At 41.0% G+C, this 20,214-nt stretch overlaps 1 protein-coding gene across 2 annotated transcripts in view; it reads right to left on the minus strand.

Moving 5' to 3' along the window:
- The window catches only part of DNAH8 (dynein axonemal heavy chain 8), a 321,754-nt gene that overhangs the window by 161,186 nt on the left and 140,354 nt on the right, over nucleotides 1-20,214 (minus strand). For both annotated transcript variants that reach the window (XM_047102369.1, XM_047102370.1), the window contains 11 exons: nucleotides 19,490-19,662; nucleotides 16,581-16,759; nucleotides 13,346-13,533; nucleotides 11,052-11,138; nucleotides 10,857-10,964; nucleotides 9,737-9,871; nucleotides 7,605-7,766; nucleotides 4,817-5,063; nucleotides 4,459-4,700; nucleotides 4,228-4,368; nucleotides 957-1,194 (listed from right to left, as the gene is read on the minus strand). In XM_047102369.1, coding sequence (XP_046958325.1) covers nucleotides 957-1,194; nucleotides 4,228-4,368; nucleotides 4,459-4,700; nucleotides 4,817-5,063; nucleotides 7,605-7,766; nucleotides 9,737-9,871; nucleotides 10,857-10,964; nucleotides 11,052-11,138; nucleotides 13,346-13,533; nucleotides 16,581-16,759; nucleotides 19,490-19,662 — 1,900 coding nt within the window. The remainder of the gene's footprint in view (nucleotides 1-956; nucleotides 1,195-4,227; nucleotides 4,369-4,458; nucleotides 4,701-4,816; nucleotides 5,064-7,604; nucleotides 7,767-9,736; nucleotides 9,872-10,856; nucleotides 10,965-11,051; nucleotides 11,139-13,345; nucleotides 13,534-16,580; nucleotides 16,760-19,489; nucleotides 19,663-20,214) is intronic.

The following is a 20,214-nucleotide window of genomic DNA, read 5'->3' on the forward strand; positions in this document are numbered from 1 at the left end:
AGTGCCACTTACCTTTCTGCTTTCTTGCTTTCAAAATGCTTTTGTTGCCATCCAGTGTCCTGTTCTGATTTCATGCGTTAAAACAAAAACAACAAATGCAGGGCTCCTGGGTGGCTCAGTCAGTTAAGCGTCTGGCTTCACCTCAGGTCACCATCTCATGGTCTGTGGGTCGAGCCCCCTGTCGGGCTCTGTGCTGACAGCTCAGAGCCTGGAGCCTGCTTTGGATCCAGTGTCTCCCTCTGTCTCTGCCCCCCACCCTGCGTGCGCTCTCTCTTTCTCTCTCTCAGAAATAATAAATGTATAAACTCTTAAAAAATGCTTTTGCTGCTTTGGGGTTTTAGGAAGAACCAGAGGTCAATACAGTTTTTAGGAAGCATGTTTCATCTTCTCTGGAGTTTAGAAGAGTTGGGGGCTACGCTCCGGATAAAGGGCGCCAAACTCAAGGGCATTTCTCTTAGAGACAGGGAAGCTGGGCCCTGCCACACACAGGAGGCTGGGGGCTGAGGTGACAGCACCGGACTGTGCCCAGTCTGCTGCAGGTAAGAAGGACCCCATATGCTTGGTTCGTTCTCTCATTATTCCGACATTTCCAACAGGGAAGTTGTGGGATTGATCTGTTACTTCATCATGAGGGTAATCTATGTTCTCTACACTGCTGCCTTTCTCTTCAAGCACCAGGATGTACATGATGTGAGAGGTATTGCCAACTTACTTATACAAGATTTCACTTAGGCCACTCCAAAAAGAGGAGAAGGCCAGAGTCTCTTACCAGTTTCCAGCATGGTCGATATGCAAAGTTCCACTATTTTTTGCATCTATGCTTTTTAAAAATGGTATTAGCAATCACGTTATTTATAATCAGCTTAATATTCCCCTATAGAAGAGTTTATGAAAGTTTATATTTTTCTCATTGAAAAAGAGATCATCTCATTTCAAGTGTAAGTCACTGTACTTACCATAATCAGTAACATAAAACTCATACATGGTCTGATTTGTGCCTTTAGGTATTTCTGGCAAGTCTAACTTGCTTCCATGACTTCGTAAAAAGGCCTCAAGCTTTTCTCTGCTTTCCAATTCCAAAAGGGCTCCTAAACTCCACATTAGGCCAAACACAAATAATTTATGAAGATGTTCGACACATGAAATACCACCTTCTTCTTTGGAGGGAATTAAACCTTCCAGTAGAGTGAGAGACTGAAAATATTTGAAATATAATAAAATAAATTTTGGTGTTCAAATTTTTGAAATAAAAAAAAAATTAACGTTTTGGAGTAACTAAACTTTAGATCCAGAAACTACCTAGAAAACATCTAGTCTAAAAGGAAAAAAAAAGAAAAGAAGAAGAAGAAGAAAGTAAACATCTATTTTATTTAGGCCCTTTTCAGATGAGGAAACTGAAGCTCAGTGAGGTTAGTCACATGAGCTAGGAACAGAAACCACACCCTCTGATTTCCATTGTGGCATCTTTTCTGCTAGTCCAGGCAGACTTTTTTTTTCTTTTATTTTTTTTTTTTATGTTTACTTATTTCTGAGACAGAGAGAGACAGAGCATGAGTGGAGGAGGGGCAGAGAGAGAGGGAGACACAGAATCAGAAGCCAGCTCCAGGCTCTGAGCTGTCAGCACAGAGCCTGATGTGGGGCTCAAACTCACGAACCGTGAGATCATGACCTGAGCCGAAATCGGTCGCTCAACCGACTGAGCCACCCAGGCGCCCCCCACGCAGACTTTTTAAACCAGGATGACCTTTCTCTAAATGCTGTCTGCTGTTGGACAGTGATCAAGCAATATCTGGAGATAGGGTTTTTTTCTTCCCTTCTTTCAAATATATTATCATTTAAAAATATTTATTTCAGGGGCACCTGGGTGGGTCAGTCGGTTAAGCATCCAACTTCAGCTCAGGTTATGATCTCACTGTTTGTGGGTTTGAGCCCCGTGTTGGGCCCTGTGCTGACAGCTCAGAGCCTGGAGCCTGCTTCAGATTCTGTCTCCCTCTCTCTCTCTCTCTCTGCCCCTCCCTCACTCATACTCTGTCTCTCAAAAATGAATAAACGGTTTTTAGCCATTCGTGCAGTCATACCTACACCTTGTTTTTATCGAGAACTGTGATGCCTTCATTATCTCAGTTTCAAGCATTTTATTCTCTGATTACCATATCCACCCTTTCTAGCTTATTCCCTCCACTTCCCAGATTCGAGAGAGAGCTACCATGATCCATAGTTCCTGCCATCATTAAGCTATCCCTCATTTCCTCTCATTTCCTCACTTCCTTCCTTTCCTAGCTGGAATTCCAGGACCCATCACTATAATCACTGTCGCATACACCCTCTACTCACCTGTGAAAGCCATAACCCCATTAAAGCCTTGTTGAAACTCGGCCTGCTCTCCACCCACCTGCACCTATGAGGCTAAGCTTGGCTGGAGAAAACCACACAATTCTGGCTTCATTTTAAAATCACCACCATGGGGCTGCCCGGGTGGCTCAGTCAGTTAAACTGACTGACTAAAACTCTTGATTTCAGCTCAGGTCATGATCTCCTGGTTTGTGGGATTGAGCCAGGCGTCAGGCTCTGTGCTAACAGTGCACAGCCTGCTTGGGATTCTCTCTCTCTCTTCCTCTCTCCTTGCCCCTCCCCTGCTCTCTCTTTCTCTCTCTCAAAAATAGATAAATAAACTTAAATCATCATCATGGACCTCAGCTCCCATTCAGGCTCCTTCTCTGTGACATGACTGCTTCATACTTTCTTCATTTTCTCGGACCTCTAACACCTCCATTTCCTTACCGTTTGCTGAGCACACATGTGTTGTAGCTTTCTTCCTGTTTCCCGAGGAGATTGACTTTTTCCTTTTGTTTGTTTACTACCTATACACTGCACTCAATTTCTGTGTTCTAATGCTTACCTAGACAGTATATCCTGCATACACGGGTAATGAAAGATAAAGATAAACCCTTTATTCCTATCTTGTATATCCAATGACCTTTGAACACCTTAATTTCCTTTATCTCTCTCCTAACTTATCATTTTATTGTTGATTTGTATTTTAAGTCTCTCTCTCTCTAATTTGTTTTACGTTTATTCATTTTTGAGAGAGACAGAGAGAGACAGAGCATGAGTAGGGGAGGGGCAGAGAGAGAAGGAGACACAGAATCTGAAGCAGGCTCCAAATTTCCTACATCAGAGACTGCATTTCTCTTTAACTTTTTGCAGGGCTCAGCAGACTGTGGCCCCAGGGGCCAGCCACCTGCTTGGCAAATAAAGTTTTACTGAAACACAGTCACACTCATTCATGTAGGCATTGTGTCTGGCTGCCTTTGCAATACAACAGCAGGTGTCAGTGTTGAGACAGACAGTTGTGCAAATATTTGCTTAAATATTTGCTACATACTCATTTAAAGAAAAGTGCACCACCCCCCCATCCAGCATCAGAAAGAAATGTATCTACAGCAAGACATCCTCAGTCTTTCAAAACAAAATTAATTCAAAATAAGATGTTCACTTCTGTTATGCATTTTAAAGTAATTACTAAATAATTAATTGATTTGGGTCTCATGCATTACTTCTAACCTACCCATCCTCACTGACCGGTATCCATTATTAAACTAAAAGAAAATCAAAGCACCAGATTGGATACTGAAAGGTCACCTATAGCCTAGAAGCAGGAGAGCCCTTCAAAATCTATGATTCGTTCTGTTTTCTCCGAAGACTGTTAAGAAAAGCTGAGGGGGCGGAGGGAGGCGGAAAAGACATACACACAAAGCTAGAGACTACTAGGAAAATTGTTTAAAGGTTTTCCTGGTCTGGTATTCTGTAAATATGCAATGCTGAGATGAGATTGCCATTCGAATCTTCTTGCTTGTTACCAGCTCCCTTTTTGCGCTTTTCGGTAGAAGAGTCTGCTTTACTTATTTAGTTAGTCTACTGTCATGATTGGATGCACTTTCTGGGGAGGTTACTAACCTTGATGGTGGGGAAGACAGTTCATACCTGTTCCCCTGACAACACCCACCCTTGGGAAGAGAAAACAATAAAACAGATGGCAGTAACAACATTAACGAAATCTTTAATAGGAATCCAACTTCTCCAAGCCTTCACAGCCATATCATAAAAATATTTCTATGGACTGCGGGAATTTTCTATTTCAGGTGCTTCTAAACTGCAAGTGGGCGGTGGGGGGGGAGGGGAGGGGGAAATGTCTCCAGTCTACATAGAGAATGTCCACAGTCTTACCTGCATGATATAGTTGCACTCCAGGAGCTGCATTTTTGGATTGAGGTTCAGTTTCATGAATGTATATATATCTTCAAATATTTTATCATACAGAGTCTGGAATACAGAAGCTTCCTGCGCGGTGCGCTTCTTCAACCACGCCTGCAGCAAAGAGACAGAACCTCAGTTTCCCAAGGATGTGAACCCCGGGTAGCCGCTGAGCACACACTGGCGTGGGTCTCCTGTCCCCACCTGCAATATCGGCCTCCAGCTGAGCGCAGAGCTGCTGATATAGACCATGCCCATCCTGGAAACTGTGGCAGGGGAAGCATTCTCAATATTGTGGACTTCAAACAAAAGCTTGCAATTCGGAGCCATGGGGATGCGATCTCCATTAGCTAACGTGAGAGTTTTATTGTCATCCAACACAGAATTTAGGTTCTCGATCCAAATGGCATCCACGGGGCCATCTAAAATGAGGAAAATGTTTTCACCTGCAAATAATTAAAAGGGAAAATCACTTTTCACCTGTAAAAAAATTAAACGTTGTGTTATTAATAAACTGACAGGGGGGGAGGGGGAAGCTTCACAAAGGAGAGTTGAGGTGTACCTTTTTTAGCTTTTAATGTTTTTCTCCACAGAGTAGAAAAAATCCCATCTGTCCAGTCATTAGTAGCAGTGTCCAGTCTGCCAAACATCTGAGGCGCGGTTATCGCTTTGGGATTCATTCGCATCTCTCTGTGAGGTCTTCCGCACTCAGTCAATGCCTTCATCAGGATTGTTATGACAGTCGTCTTCCCAGAACCACTGGGCCCCAGAGTCATCAAACCATGACGGACCAGAGACGTCTCATATAACTGCACAATGAAGCAAGCAATTGAAAAATGGAACTAATGAGTCTCTTGCTGACACTCATAGCAGCGTGCTGAAATTTAAAAAGCTTTCAATAAGCTATTAAAAGTAACTAGTTCAGGGGCCCCTGGGTGGCTCAGTCGGTTGAGCGTCCGACTTCGGCTCAGGTCACGATCTCGTGTTATGTGAGTTCCAGCCCCGCGTCGAGCTCTGTGCTGACAGCTCAGAGCCTGGAGCCTGTTTGAGATTCTGTGTCTCCCTCTCTCTCTGCCCCTCCCCCGTTCATGCTCTGTCTCTCTCTGTCTCAAAAATAAATAAACGTTAAAAAAAATTTTTAAAAAAAGTAACTAGTTCACTAAGGGATGAGAAAAAAAAGTGGTTTGTATTTTTTTTTTTTACTAGACGTGGCTAGCCAGTTAGCACCACATTATAAAATAACGTTAAGTGAGAAAATTATGACAATGTGGTACTTGCATTACGTTTTGGAAATAATGAACTCAGGATCTAGTTTTTGCTTCTCAAACTACTATTCCTTGTGATTTTGGCTTGCTGATGCAGAAGTTTTTCCACGCACACGCTTTCTCTGTATTCAATGTGATGATGTCGCCCCCTGGTGGTGGAAAGCAGCAACACAAACCATCACGGGGAAGACCAGCTTGAGATGAGTGATTTATTCAAGAAGTGCTCCCAGGAGAAACTGGTAAGGGAGTGGGGGACGCGAGACAGAAAAGGGAAGTAAGGGAAGGTGTTATTGAGGACAAAATCCTGTACAGGGAAGCCTGAACACTGTTCCTGGGGGGTACTCTGGAATGTAAATTACACCTGCATTTATTCCACCTGGAAGCAGGGGAACTTGAATTTCCTACTCCATCACCCATCAGTCCTTAACTAACTGCTATTTGTGCCTGCTAACAAAGTGGCTCCAATCCTCTGGAAGAGAATAGTGAATATGGGCTATTAGAATAGCCCAGGAAGGGGCACATAGTTACGGTAAAAGAGATTCAAGGAGATGTGCTAAGAACTAGATGGTATCTGTTACAACATCCTCTCTATTGTTTTCTTAATAAAAATAAGAAGTTAAAAGCTAGCAGCTGGGTGGCTGGGTGGCTCAGTCAGTTGAGCATCAGACTCTTGATTTTGGCTCAGGTCATGATCCCAGGGTCATGGGATCAAGTTCCACCCTACTTAAGAACCTCTCTCTCCTCTGCCCCTCTTCTCTCTCTCTCTCTCTCTCAAAAAAGAAAAAAACAAAAAACAAAAAACAAAAAACAAAAAACAAAAAACTTACACCTTATAGGAGGCAGAATTTAAATTATTCTAACATTTTAGGTAGAAATGTATTACTACAGTAACCCATAGTTTAAAAGCAATAGAGACACTACCCATAACATTATATTCAAGAGTAACACTGTTGACACTGAGTAACAAGACAATATTCTAGTCCCCTACCCATTGAAATGACTATGATTTTAGTACTCAGTATACTCAGTATGTATATCATACAGATTTGGGAAAGTTTCCCAGAAATTAAAAGAAGTGTTTAATGGTTTTCAATACATGGATGATGAAAAATACTTAAACTTTTCCTCATATATTTCCCTGTAAAATTTGAATGTGTCTCATATACTTGCACTTCTTATTATCCGGCAAGTTAAAATAAGAATTGTTATTTTCCGCATGCAGTTTTTAGCATTTTCCATAATTTCAGCTCCTTCATTTCCAAATGCCCTAGAAAATACCCCTGAAACATCAGGCCCATAGAGATTTCTTCCTGCATCTCTGCCAATCCTTCTTGCCTCTGCTGATTAACTGGTGGGTGGTTGACAAGGATGAAATGTAATGAGCAAAAAGATACCAAGAGACACAGGCAAAGGATTTAGATGTTAGGGTAGGCGTGAACTTGACCACACACAAAACAGAAGCAAAGTAACACTCCCAGATTCCTCGGGCTCCATGCCCATGAAGGTACCCAGCTATGAGTGATATTGCCAGACTGACACAAGAAGCTTGTGAGATCATTCCATCTCCCCGGCTTTTTATATAACCTGTCACCCTCTCCTAACTGTTCTTGAGATTCTAGTTACCACCTGCCCTAATACCAGCTCTAGGTAGTAAATTACAGCTTGTTTCCTGCCAGGCAGGGTAATGCCATACTATCTCTCTGGGGCCAACACATCCTCCTGAGGACTCTTCTTGCAATGATGTGTTTTAATTTAGTTTCAGGGGCGCCTGGGTGGCTCAGTGGTTTAAGCCTCCAACTTCCGCTCAGGTCATGATCTCACAGTTTGTGAGTCTGAGCCCTGCGTTAGGCTCTGTGCTGACAGCTCGGAGTCTCGAGCCTGCTTCGGGTTCTGTCTGTTTGTCTCTCTCTCTCTCTCTCTCCCCCTCCCCCACTCACACTCTGTCTCTCTCTCTCTCTCAAAAATAACCATTAAAAAATTAATTTAGTGTCAGCATTTACATTAAGACTAATACCCTGAGCTCTTCTCTTCAAATGGCGATCTTTAACAACACACACTTAGCATAACAGATTAAAATTTCTTTACCTGCACAAGTTTGAGATTCCAGGGCGGGTGGTTAATCAAACCTTCTATCTGAACCTGGTTGGCCACTGCAGCTTGCAGTTCCTCGTACGTACTACTATCCAGCTGCAGTCCTGGAAACAGGTCATTGATTAAGCTGAGGAACAGGGGTTCGTCTTCATCAACCTAAGAGGGCAGAATAAATTTACTTCTTCAGTCAGTAAATAATTACTGACCAGTTACGAAGCTCATGGCACCTACTATCACTGCATGCCCAGAAAATCATGTATTACTCTCCTAACCAGACTTGGGTCCTATAGACCCAAGTCCTGAACACCACCACTGAATCCACGTTACCTACAGCATCGTACCCAAAGCTCTTTGGCATTCAACATCCTCTACAATCTGCGGCTTCAAGGTTTGATCTCACTACTTTATCATGAATGTGCTGCTTGTCACAAACAGGTGTATGCATTAACCTTAAAAATATGCAATTAGTAGTCCCAACCCCATGAAAATAGAACTATTAAAATTATATTTAATTATAAAATTAAAATTTCATTTAAACTGCCCGGCTCATCCAACATTGGCTGGAACACTCCATCAGAGCAGTGTTCGGCCATCCTTAATAAGCCGTAGGTTTCAGTCAACTGACCCTAATCCTCATTTGCTACGTCTTTAACGTCTCCATCACCCCATTCCCAGCTGCTGCCCCCTTCTGATTTCTCCTTATCCTCTGGGACTCTTCCGACACCTTCTGGAATTCTCTTGTAGCTGTTTCAAGAACACACTATTACCAAGGGAGGCGCTAAGGTGTACTAGAAGGGACAGAGGATTTGACATCAGAAAGTTTTGTGGATTTTTGTTCCAGCTTCTCAACTGACCATAATTGTGGCTGAATCCTTCGAACTTGGTTGCCTCATAAGTAAGATGGCAATAAGCACACGAACCATTCATATCCCACAGTGTTGCTGTGAGACTCAAACAACACAATACCCCTGAAAAAGCTTTGTAATACTAAAGAACTACACAGGTGTTAGTTGTTAGTTTCTATAACTAGAACTGAGCTTCCTAAGAACCACTTCTTCCTCAACATTGTATTCCCAGGGCATTGACACAATATGTAACACATAAAAGCCCTTGAATAAATCCCACACACGCCTGTCCGTCAGCTACTTCAAAGAACCTGGCTATAACTGTGACAAGCGTGAAAGCAGCAAGATAATCATTATCATCTTCATGGCAAACTTTCAGTGCACTTTTGGAAAACAGAAATGGTGTCGATGGCGGGGGAGAGACATAGCTGAAGTAAGTTCAGACGTGTTCTGAGAAAGCAAAAGTTCTCATAGTTCTCTGTGAATCCAAGAAACCTGGACTTTCTTTTTTTTTTTTTATATGAAGTTTATTGACAAATTGGTTTCCATACAACACCCAGTGCTCATCCCAAAAGGTGCCCTCCTCAATACCCATCACCCACCCGCCCCTCCCTCCCACCCCCCATCAACCCTCAGTTTGTTCTCAGTTTTTAACAGTCTCTTATGCTTTGGCTCTCTCCCACTCTAACGTCCTTTTTTTTTTTTTTTACCTTCCCCTCCCCCATGGGTGAAACCTGGACTTTCATGTTTAGAATTTGTGTTACATTCTAAGTAATAGTAGAAGACTGGACTAAGGGGCTCCTGGGTGGCTCAGTTGGTTGAGCGTCCAACTTCAGCTCAGGCCATGATCTCACAGTTCGTGAGTTTGAGCCCAGCACCAGGCTCTCTGCTGTCAGCACAGAGCCAGCTTCACATCCTCTATCCCCGCCGCCCCCCCCCACCTCTCTCCTGCTCATATTCTCTCTCTCTCTCAAAAATAAATAAAAATATTTTTTTAAAGACACAATTATAAAAAAAACAAAAAAGAAGTCTGGACTGAAATTTGGGGGCCAGAACCCACCAATGGTTTTATGGTTCACAAGTGGTAAGGGCCCATGTTGGGTATACACGGTCACAGACTTTTTGTCTTCTGGAAGCACAGGGCTAGCTTCACATACCCACTGTCCCTGTCGTTACTAATGCTCAGCTCCAGCTGAGCCAAACCCCCGCATTTCGGCTAAGTGGGGGAAAGAACAGGTGAGAATCTTGAAGGAGAAGCGAGTTCAGGGAAGGGAAGGATACCAGTTTGGAAAGGTTCATATCTCTCAGTCCTCTCATGACAGTGCTTAGTTCACTGTCTTCTGGTCTGGCTCTTTTTTGAGATCCGAGTGTCCTCAAGACAGATAGGATATTTCTCAACCCAAAGTCGTAATGAACCTAAGACGGGGGGAGAAAAGATTGTTTAATTGACCAATCCTAAATGCAGACCCACTGTATACACATAGGTGGATATGCTGATCTGTAAACGCTGCTGTGTGCAGGGGCTCAGCTTCAAAGTTCTATGAGCTCAAGTCTTTCACCTTTCCTTTGACTGCAGATTAGTTTTAAGTTTATGTATTTATTTTTGAGAGACAGAGGGCATGTGCACAAGTTGGGTAGGAGCAGAGAGAGAGAGAGAGAGAGAGAGAGAATCCCAAGCAGGCTCCGCACTGTCAGTGCAGAGACTGACACGGGGCTCAAACTCTCAAACCATGAGATCCTGACCTGAGCAGAAGCCAGACACTTAACTGGCTGAACCACCCAGATGTCTCACAGTAAACAGATTTAAATTTGCCCTGTTGGTTACACACTCTGTGATTCCATGTCTATAACATTCTTGGAATAACAAAGTTATAGAGATGGAGGGAAAATAGGGGCTGCGAGCGGTTAGGGATTCGGAAGGGTGGTGGGTGTGGCTATGAAGGGGTAGCAGAGACAGAACAGTCCTGTTTGCTGATCGAGGTGGAGGTTACATGAATCTGCACGTGACATAATTGCATAGTACTACACACACACACACACACACACACTACACTACACTACATATGTGCATACATAACTGGCAAACTCTTAAACTCTGTGGATTGTACCCACATCTGTTTTCCGGTTTTGTCATTTATAATTGTAGTTGTTACAAAATGTCAACCATGCGGAAGCAGGGTTCACAAGACCTCCTCTACCTTTCTTTGCAACTTCACTGAGACTCCATAATCATTTCAAACTAAAAAATTTTAAAAACACATACAGACCTAATTATAAATATATCTTAGAAAAGAGTTGAGATTTTTTTTTTAACTCACTGATTAACATCTATCAGGGTAAAACTGCCAAGTAAAAAAAATCACGTTCTACAGGTAGGGAAAAGATTGATTTACAAAGTTACCTGTTTGGTAAGTTGCTCTTCGCAGAGTTTGTAAAGAACATAAAACTTTTGAGCCAAGACGATGTTTTCAAGAAAACCACAGCTTGCAAGTTTAACTCGCATAATGATCTGAAAATTAAGGTCATGAGATTTTTCAACAATTTAGAGAAAAACAAGAACATAAATCATATTATGCTTCCAAATCCCAGTGCCTACCTGTCTATCTGGAACCATCATGGCAACAGTTCTAAACTGAATTTTTAAGTTTTCTGGTAGTTCCTGGCGCCCAGCATACCCAGGGTTCTAAAAGTTAAAATTATTTTAAATTATTGATGTAATGTTCATTTCATGAATACAAACACATTCAAATTCCTAGTTCATATTCTAAGGTGGTATTGAAAAACATTAGATTCATAAAACGTCCCTCCTGTCTCAAAAATATGTATTGGACTATCCATATTTGTTAAGGTCACATTACCCCCTCATGCATAATTTCCATTTCCATTATACTAACAAAGTCATACACACACACACACACACACACACACACACACGCACACACACTTCATGTAGCAAAAATTAAGCTTCTGTGTATCTATTGGTTAAGAAAATAGAAAAGAAAGATACATAAACACTAGGATAATTATGGTCTAACATAGGTTATTGAAAAAGGAAGAAAATTCAGGATTTCATATGGATCAGTTTACTTAGGTAATTCTTTTTTTTTTTTTTTTTTTCCATTATTCTCCATGGTCAGAATTATAGAGTTCTCTGGCTGATTTAAAAAAAGAAAAAAAAAAAAAAACTCCATTGGAGTGAGGGGAAATAAAGATGGGAATGGTGGGGAAAATATTGAAAAGGACGAAAGTAGAAGAGGAAAGGAAGCTAGGGCCTCACGAATAGCAACAGGTTGAGTACATCAGACCCAACAGTTCCAGGGGAGAGGTTAGGGATTCAAAGACTAGTCAGGCAAAGAGGGGTTAGTTATTTTAGGAAAGTACATTAAGAAGCCTTCAGTCCCTAAGCATTTCGTGGGCACTGTCCATTGGCCAGATACCTTCCTCAGTCCTGGGAATACAGAAGTTACTAGCTGCCTCTCAATATTTCTTCTTTTCTCTTTTCTCAGTCACAGAACCCCAGTTGCAAACTGGGTGCATCACCACCCAGATAAAACACTACATTCCCTAGCCTGCTTTGCAGTTGGTGTGATTAAATTTGACACTGGAAGATGCAAAGGGGCACATAATACGATGCTTGTTTGAAGGGAGTTGATTCAATCAATTGGCTACAGCAAAACAGAGGTGCTTCTGTAGCATCTTGGGTTATAAAGGTGACTTGAAGATAAAAATCATGATGGTGTAGAAACATAGAAGGATCTTAAGAGAATAAATCTTTATGTGTTAAGCTACTATTTTTCATGGCTCAGTTATTTACAGTCTAATGTAATACCTAATTGATATTTCCAATATTATTCTTAATCCAAGGGAAATGTTACTCTTCTTTTAAATTATTCTCCACCACAGTCTCACACAATAAAACTTTTCATCCCATTTCCTGAGTTATAATAACTAATCACTTCTGGATTATTATTATTTACCCCTGAGTGTTTTGCTTATGTTTGCTTATAATAAAGCTTATCAGAAAATTTCCTAATTTTACTTTCTATAATCTTTGTCCACTGAGACATTTAAAATTCAGATTACGTTGTGTTATCTTGCAACATAAAGATTTAACTATACAGAAAACATACAAAAACATTAAATAAAACTGGTTCAACATTAACATCACTTTTACAATTCACAGACTTTTCTACTTATTCATGCTTTTGGTTTTCTTTACTAAATGTATCACAACACATTGCCCTCAATCACACGGTAACTGAATTTGTTACAATTGTTACAGGTTTTTGGTGAATTACTTTGGCTATTTTAAATCATTTCCATCATCCTTTATTATGTGTCAGAGAAAAACCCAAGTACAAAGGTTAAGTAGTTAGATTTTGACATTAGACAGACAATAACCTCTTTCTCTAACTGGCTACGTGACTTGAACAGGTTTTTAAATCTCTCTGAGCCTGAGATAACTCAGTTACAACATCCACCATACAAATGAGGTACAGGACTACATTTGCCTGTTCTTTTGAAGTTAGGTGTGTTCATCAACCTACAATAGACATGCGACATGAGAGAGAAATAAATCTTTGAGGTTTTGAGCCACTGAGATGTGGGGATTGTTACTGTGGCTAGCCTGTCTGATATAACACAGAAAACATTTAGCCCAGCACCTTACACATAATAAGTGCTCACTAAACAGTAGCTAGTATTACCATTAACATTTTGCTATTTCATCTTCTCTCAAGGTTATTTTTACTACTCAAAAAATCATATGACAAGAGGGAATAGCTCATGACCTCTGAATAGTCATTGATTTACTAATTAATATATGCTTTATTTCATTTAAATCTATAGCAATTAAACCAATAGAATTGCATTTAAAGACCACATTCTTACCATTGTTAGGAAAATTCCAAATTCTGGATTCAAATCAACACAATCACCATCAGAGAAAATGAACTGTTTTTTTCTCTCTTTTCTTGCTGTCAGAACAATATAAATCTGTTGGGCTGCCACTGATAATACAGGCAATTCTATTCTGTTAAACTCATCAAAACAGCCCCAAGAACCTGATTGTGCAAGACCTGGTATGAAAAAGGATTAATTTCAAAAGGTTTCTTTTGTAATACACCTTCTTGGTAGCAATCATTTCTCTAAAGTGCTCTCAAACAATTCTATATAGAAATACAATTTATATAAAGTTTCATATCTGGCTGTTTATAAAGACATATTTAATTCCAGTGATATAAAGGGGTTTAATTATTTGTACATCATCATGAAAATAGGGCACTGCCAAAATGAAAGAATAGACACGTCATCACACCCAGGAATGCTGGAAGATGATAAAACCAGATTCAGTGGGGAAGGAGGCTGAAGGAGCCACGTTTGGGGAAACAGACAAAATAAGGCATGCCCTGTCTGCATCAGATTATTCTGTTTCTTTCTTGTTGCAATGACAGATACAAGGGGATGCAGGGTGAGATAGAAAACGGTCAAAGGGATTTTTATTTATTCCCTTCAAAACTCAATACAAAGAAAGACTTCCATGTTATGAACATTACTCCTATCTAATCTCTTAAGGATGAAAACCTTCATTATCTTCAGCTGCATAAAATGTTCTTCTTTCTTTTATTACTGTCCCCCCGCCCCAGTTTTTCTTCTCTCTCCTTTGGGCATTTCCATTATACAGATGTTGGAACTTTTATATGTATCCCTATTACCCTTAGGCTTTTCTGTCAAACCTCCCATTTCTTTCTCTTGTATTCAATGTATTTATTCTCTTGGCTAGACAGTTTAACTCAAAAGAGGTTTTTAATTTATTCACGTTTTCAATTTCATGTTATTCCAACTGTTACTTTGTTCATAGCAGCCTGTCTTTCTTCCATCAGTTGTATGTTATAAATTACTGAATCCCTCTGAAGCTAATGATTTTATTTACTCTTTTCTTCTGTTTCCTCTATTAATCACTTTAGCTGTCTCTCGGCCGTTTCGGGCGCCTCCCTCATTTCTTCAGATATTTTATGAGACTTTGTTACCTTTGTATTGTTATCTCTGTATCTTTGTATCTCTATGTTTCCTTATCTCAGATGCCAATCTCTGTTTGTAGGACCTCTGCCGGTGATTTGGAGGAAGGAACTGGAGAGGCATGAGAGCTTCCCCTCGGGGTCTGGGGCTCGCAGCCTGTCCTGGGTGGGCGGTTTGCCTCTCTGACACGAGCCCCCATCCGAGGTTTATCTGTGACAGGACTCCCGCTTCAGAGAGCTGTGCAACATCGTTTATGCAAAGGAAACACTGGAGCCAGCCACTTCCTTTTCTTTTTTCTCTGTCATCTCCTATCATTTTGTGGCACTCTAGGATTTACCTTGTGCTCTGTTGGCTGCTCTCAACCATCCCCAACCTTCAAGCTGGGAGTGATCCACAGAAGAACACTTCTCTTTGATCAGGACATGATTTTCAGGGCTCAAAAATGTTTAACAGGCAACTATAAAGAATAATATAATGTATACCCAAGCACCTACCTATCAAATCTTAACAATTTGCTTCAGATTTCATTCTAAAGAATAAAATATTAGAACCACAGTTCACATCCATGTATGGTTCTTTGGATTCACACTCCCTCCTTCTCCAGAGGGAACCTCTGTCCTGAATTTGATGCCAGTGGTTCCAGGTGTGCTTTAAACTACTGCTCGTGGGCGCCTAGGTGGTTCAATTGGTTAAGCGTCCGACTTAGGCTCAGGTCATGATCTCATGGTTCGTGGGTTCGAGCCCGGCGTCAGGCTCTGCGCTGACAGCTCAGAGCCTGGACCCCGCTTTGGATTCTGTGTCTCCTTTTCTCTCTGCCCCTCCCACACTCATACTCTCTCTCTCTCTCTCTCTCTCTCAAAAATAAATAAACATTTTAAAAAACCTTTAAAAAATAAACTACTGCTCACTTGCATATATTCATGGACACTATATATTTTGTGTATTCAAGATTTATATGTATCTATCTACATGTATAGGTCTATAAAATACTGTATATATCTTCCTGAAACTTGATTCATTTGGTCAGTATTATTTTTCTGAGATTTATCTAAGCAAATACACATAGATCTAATCCACTATTTTTTAATGTTTTATTTATGTTTGTTTATTTCTGGAGGCTCCTCAAAAAATTAAAAATAGAACGACCCTATGACCTAGAAATAGCATGTTTTATTTATTTTTGGGAGAGCATGAGTGTGGGAGAGGAAGAGAGAGAGGGGGACAGAGGACCCAAAGCAGGCTCTGCTCTGTCAGCACAGAGCCCAATGTAGGGCTTGAACTCACAAACCGTGAGATCATGCCCTGAGCCAAAGTTGGATGCTCAATGGACTAAGCCACCCAGGTGTCCCCAGAAGTTTTTAATTTAGAGTAAGCAATGTATCAATCTTTCCTTTATGGCTTGTGATTTTTGTATTAAAAATCCCTTTCTCTGAGAACAAAGATATTTTCATTTATTACCTTCTAAAAACCATATGGTTTTGCTGACCACATTCAGGTGCTTAATTCCCAGAACTGATTTTTATATATGGTGTAGGCATCCAGTTTTTATATATGTAGGGATCCGATTTCCTTTGTTAAATACTAATCATCTCTTGCCCCAGGATGATTCATTGTAAAGTCTATCCCTTCATCACTGATTTACAATACCACCTTTGCCATACGTCAAGTGTCCTTGGCCCATTTCTGCATTCTCTATTATATTCCACTGGTCTATTTATCAATCTCAGCTCTGAGTTATGCTCTAAATGAGATCTTTCATTTCAGCAGGATCTAATGCAGGAAGGGGGAACCGCATGTGTCATGGGTTTGCTATCTTGATCTTATCCCCTCCACCATTGTTTCAGGCAATAACAAATTGATTTCATTTTCACAATCTAATACACATTCAACTCATGGACTAGAGTGCCAGCAACAGTATTGAACCGTATGAAACTGACGATATCCAGCCATTCTTGACCCAGAAAAAAGAATGGCAGTATTACATGCATCAACCTATACTAATTTCGGTTACATGGGATAATATCACTTTAGGTTTTATCAGAAAATAATGTTAAAGTGCAATCAAAATACATTCACCAAAAGTAATTTAACTGTGTTTGACACTTACCTTTAAAAATCCTTCCGAGCCCTCTGAAATCCATTTGATCTGAGCAGTTAAACACAACCACATATTTTCCCAAACACCTTCCCATGTCTTTCGTGGTTTCTGTTTTGCCAGTGCCTGCGGGTCCTGCCGGAGCTCCTCCCATGTTCATTCCCAAAGCCTGGGCTAAAGTGATATAGCACCTGCAGACGTGAATCAGATAAAGCACCATGAGTACGGGATAACACATTGTTACAGTAGGCACAAGTCAAAGTCGAATGTGACTGGAATGGGCCTATTTATTTTAGAATTTGAGCCCCCCACTTAAAAGAGTCAACCAAACAAGGCTGGAGTACTTGATATCCATTAAAAGTAGTGCAGTGATTACAAACATTTTTTAGGACAGGGGTGCCTGGGTAGCTCAGTCAGTTAAGCATCTGACTTCAGCTCATGACATGATCTCACGGTTCGTGGGGTTCTGTGCTAACAGTTCAGAGCCTGGAGCCTGCTTGGGATTCTGTGTCTCCTTCGCTCTCTGCCCCTCCCCCCACTTGTGCTCTCTGTCTCTCAAAAATAAATAAATGTTAAAAAAATGTTTAAAAACATTTCTTGAGACAAACTTTCCTTTTTTATTACTTTATTTTATTTATTTTGAGAGAGACAGAAAGAGCGTGTGTGCATGCATGAGTGGGGGAGGGGCAGAAAGGGAGGGAGAGAGAGAATCCCAAGTGGGTTCCATGTTGTCAGTGCAGAGCCCAGCCCAATGTGGGGCTCGTGATCCCATGAACTGTGAGATCATGACCTGAACCAAAATCAAGAGTCGGCCACTCAACTGACTGAGCTACCCAGGCACCCCTGAGACAAACTTTTTAAACTCCTCAACCCTGACTTAAAATCTTCAGGCCTGGGGTACCTGGATGGCCCAGTTCATTAAGCTTCCAACTTCAGCTCAGGTCATGATCTCACGGTGCCTGAGTTTGAGCCTTGCATCAGGCTCTGTACTGACGATGCAAAGCCTGCTTGGGATTCTCTCTCTCTCCCTTTCTCTGCCCCTTCCACACTCGTGTGCTCTCTCTCTCTCTGTCTCTCAAAATAGATAAATAAACTTAAAAAAAAAACAAAAAACTTTTAGGCCTTCCTTCTACTGTGGTCAGGATAAATCGTGAGGCAGAGGACCAAACAAGCAGTGCTATACTGGCGGATATTGAACAACTCCAGGAAAAAAATAAATCAATCTGATTCTCATGTTTGCTGATTTCTGTGGTACGAATACTTCCACCAGGGCCAATGACAAGCTACCAATGTGATCCCACAAATTTGGGAAGAGATGCACACAGTTGACTCTCACAAGCTGGTACAAGCCAACTCCAGCACACCATGGCAAATAAATCATCTTACTACGAAATGTTTCACTCGTTTAGGTAAGTGTAAAGAATGATATAATGAATCTACTTGTATCTATGATGCAGCTTCAGTTATATTTGTTCCAGATCTAAGTAAAACTGAATGGAGCTTGGTGGAAGAGGAAACACATTGACAAGTTTATGCTACAAGGGCACTGGGCATATAGAAGGGGGTTGGATGAATCAAGAGGACAGTAAAGATGTAATCTGTGTCATAATCATGCAGCCTTATTTAAAGTAACCACAGAACTAACTGTTCTATGACCCAAGTCAATTCTACATATACCGATTGGGCATCTTCTTTTTTTTTTAATTTTTTAATGTTTATTTATTCTTGAGAGAGAGAGTGTGTGTGTGTGGGCCCACAAGCAGAGGAGGGCCAGAGACAGGGAGACACAGAATCCGAAGCAAGTTCCAGGCTCCTAGCTGTCAGCACAGAGCCTGACGGCGGGCTTGAACTCAGGAGCTGTGAGATCATGACCTGAGCCGAAGTCGGATGCTTAACCAACTTAGCCCCCCAGGCGACCCCTTATTGAGCATGTTCTATGCACAGTGTATTGAACTGGGTGTTGGAGGATATGCAGAGATGAATAAGGCCCAGTTTTGTCTGGTGTCACACATTGGAAAGAAAGAACTGTGAGGAGATCGGCCATTGGCTGATTATTTGTACCTGGCCAAGGACCTTCACTTTAGGCATCAATCTCCACACTTGGAAAACCAGGAGGCCAAATTACATCATCTCCAAGGTCCCTTCCTTCTTTACAATTCTAATGACTTCTTTTATGGTGCCAGAGAGGTTCTTCCAGCTTGCTGTCATTCATTACTACATTACTCTCTTAGTCAGCATTCTAACTTGCTTTCATTCTTGTATCTTTTTTACTTCACAAAAACTTAATGTACATGTACGTTTAAGTAACAGCTATGGTTATTTCATTGGTAGACTGACTTTGATGAGCTAGCATGGACCTAACCTGACAGCAATATGCTTTTGTTAATATTTCAAATGCAACTTTTTTTGTTTTGTTTTGTTTTAGAGACAGCACACAAGTCAGAGAGAGGGGAAAAGGAAGAGAGAGAGAGAGAGAGAGAGAGAGAGAGAGAGAGAGAAAATCTTAGGCAGGCTCCACACTCAGTGCGGAGTCCAATGTGGGGCTCAATATAAGACCATGAGCTGAGCCCAAATCAAGAGTCAGATGCTCAACAGATTAAGCCACCCAGGCACCTCTCAGATGCAATTTTAAAACAATTTTAAGTACATCATTTAATTACAAAATGGAATAACAAGGGCGCCTGGGTGGCTCAGTCAGTTAAGCATCAGACTCTTGGTCATGATCTCACAGTTCATGAGTTCGAACCCCACATTGGGCTCTGAACTGACAGCGTGGAGCCTGCTTAGGATTCTGTCTCTCCCTCTCTCTCTCTCTGCCCCTCCCCTCTTCACGTTCTCTCTCTCTCTCTCTCTCTCTCTCTCAAAATAAATAAACATTAAAAAGAATTTTTTTAATGGAATAACAAAAACTCAGTTCCTACCTATCTGTTAATGGAGTGATAACAAGACGATCAGTGCATCCCAGAAATTCATTTTGGTAAATAAAATCCACATCTGTAATAGACACTACAGTTTGATCCAAGTCTTCCTTAAAATAAAATCTACTCTGTTTCAGCCATTCAAAATCAGTAACTGATTTGATATGCATTTTTACCTTAAAAACATGAAATACAAAGAGATTACATACTGAATTGCAATAGCACAAAACACAAGCATATAGGCAGTTTTTATTCACTCATTCACGAACTGGTTCATTTATTTAACATATATCTATAGAGTCCCTCCTTAGGCCCGACACTGTGCTCGGTGAACAAAGACAGACAATGGTTCTTGTCTTCTGAAGCTGATCAAAAAAAGACAAAAGACAAACAGACAAACAAATAATTGGAATAAAATATGAAAAGAAATTCAGGGTTCACGGAAATATGTAGCAAGAGGACCTAACATAGTCTAGGGGAGACTGAGAGGGATACTTGGAGAAAGAAATATTCAAACTAAAACCTGGAAAAATAGTAGGAATTACCAAGGGAAATAAAATGAAAGCAAATTTTAAAAAAGAGGGCACAATGTTTTAGGCAAAGACCCAGGAGACCTGGTTGCATGTTCAAGGAACTCAAAGAAGTTCAGCACAGCTGAGGCATCCAGGAGTCTTGAGAAAGAGTTGAGGCTTCATGGGACATGGAAACAGGGTTGGGCAGTGTTCTCA

Source organism: Lynx rufus, unplaced genomic scaffold (assembly GCF_022079265.1).
Source record: "Lynx rufus isolate CCGP_SWC_20201006 ecotype Redwood Valley unplaced genomic scaffold, mLynRuf1.p SCAF_6, whole genome shotgun sequence".
NCBI classification, from domain to species: domain Eukaryota; kingdom Metazoa; phylum Chordata; class Mammalia; order Carnivora; family Felidae; genus Lynx; species Lynx rufus.